The sequence below is a fragment of the Morus notabilis genome, unplaced genomic scaffold (assembly GCF_000414095.1).
Source record: "Morus notabilis unplaced genomic scaffold, ASM41409v2 C11421874, whole genome shotgun sequence".
Classification (NCBI taxonomy): Eukaryota; Viridiplantae; Streptophyta; class Magnoliopsida; order Rosales; family Moraceae; genus Morus; species Morus notabilis.
The window spans coordinates 1-1540 of NW_010387150.1; the positions used below are offsets into that span (position 1 = coordinate 1).

The 1540-nt window shown below is 42.7% G+C and overlaps 1 protein-coding gene across 1 annotated transcript; it reads left to right on the forward strand.

Moving 5' to 3' along the window:
* Positions 1 to 579: 579 nt before the first annotated feature.
* Positions 580 to 1534, forward strand: LOC112095183 (shikimate O-hydroxycinnamoyltransferase-like; the record flags this gene model as incomplete). Its single annotated transcript, XM_024176866.1, has 1 exon — positions 580 to 1534. A coding segment is annotated over one exon (897 nt), but the record flags the coding sequence as incomplete, so codon positions are not given.
* Positions 1535 to 1540: the final 6 nt, after the last annotated feature.

The window sequence follows — 1540 nt, forward strand, 5'->3', positions numbered from 1 at the left end:
TTTTTTTTTTTTTTGGGTAGAAACCATAATCTTTTCTTTCTATAAACTATAACTCTTGTTTTAGGAAAGTTACAATTTATCCTTAATCCTTGCCTTCACGCTTCCTCTCCCTCTCCTTCCATCTTTTATTTTTCTCTTTCTTTTTCTTAATTTTGTAAACTTTTCCTTTATTTCTGCTTCGTTGATCTCTCTTTTTCTTTTTGACCGGGAAAAAAAAATACATTTATGGTTGCCATAAGCTAAAGACTATTTATTGATAGAAAAATAATTTCAACAAACTGTAGCTCTATCTCCGCAAACACCTTAAGTACTAAATTTCCATGCAAGATTTTGGTAGGTGTTACTAGTACTGCATTTTTTTAACATTATACTATATTAGAACTATATCAAAATAATTAAGTGTACTGATAGAATTTGATTATGATACAATGATTCAAAATTGAGCAGTATTTATAAGGTCTTTTTTAATATCTAAAATAAATTCTCCAAATTTCGTTCATGCTTGTAGTAATTTCATGTCCTCGTTGCTGAATTAGCTTGTCATTTTATTTTATTTTTTTTGGATTGTAATCTCTGTAGCTTACTTACTTCAAATGCGGTGGAGTGTCACTTGGTGTTGGCGTGCAACACCATTCCGCGGACGGTTTCTCCGGTCTCCATTTTGTCAACACATGGTCCGACATGGCTCGAGGTCTTGACCTTACAATTCCACCATTCATAGACAGGACATTGCTCCGTGCCCGTGATCCGCCTCGCCCCGCTTTCGAGCACGTAGAATACAAGCCTGCCCCAGCCATGAAAACCGCTCAGCCAACCAAAGACTCTCAATCTAGTCCTGAGACCGCGGTTGGTATGTTCAAAATGACAAGGGAACAACTCAACACCTTGAAAACCAAATCCAAGGAAAACGGCAACACAATCAACTATAGCTCCTATGCGATGTTGTCGGGCCACGTTTGGAGATGCGCGTGCAAGGCACGCGAGCTCCCCGAAGACCAAGAGACCAAGTTGTACATTGCCACTGACGGAAGGTCTAGGCTGCAACCCCCACTCCCACCCGGCTACTTTGGCAATGTGATTTTCACGGCCACGCCGATGGCTATGGCGGGCGACATCCAATCAAAACCGACGTGGTATGCCGCGAGTCGTATCCACGACACGCTGGCGCGAATGGACAACGATTATCTAAGATCAGCCCTTGATTACCTAGAACTTCAGCCTAGTCTATCGGCCCTCGTCCGCGGGGCCCACACATTTAGGTGCCCTAATCTCGGGATTACTAGTTGGGTTAGGCTGCCAATTCATGATGCTGATTTCGGTTGGGGCAGGCCAATTTTCATGGGACCGGGTGGGATTATGTTTGAGGGGCTAGCATTCATGTTACCAAGCCCGGCCAACGATGGGAGTTTGTCAGTGGCAATTGGTCTTCAACCTCAACACATGAAGGCTTTTGAGAAGTTGTTGTATGACATATGATGGAAAGAGATGCGTATGATGTGCCTGAGAATCTTAATTAGTCCCTCGTGATGAATCACACCAG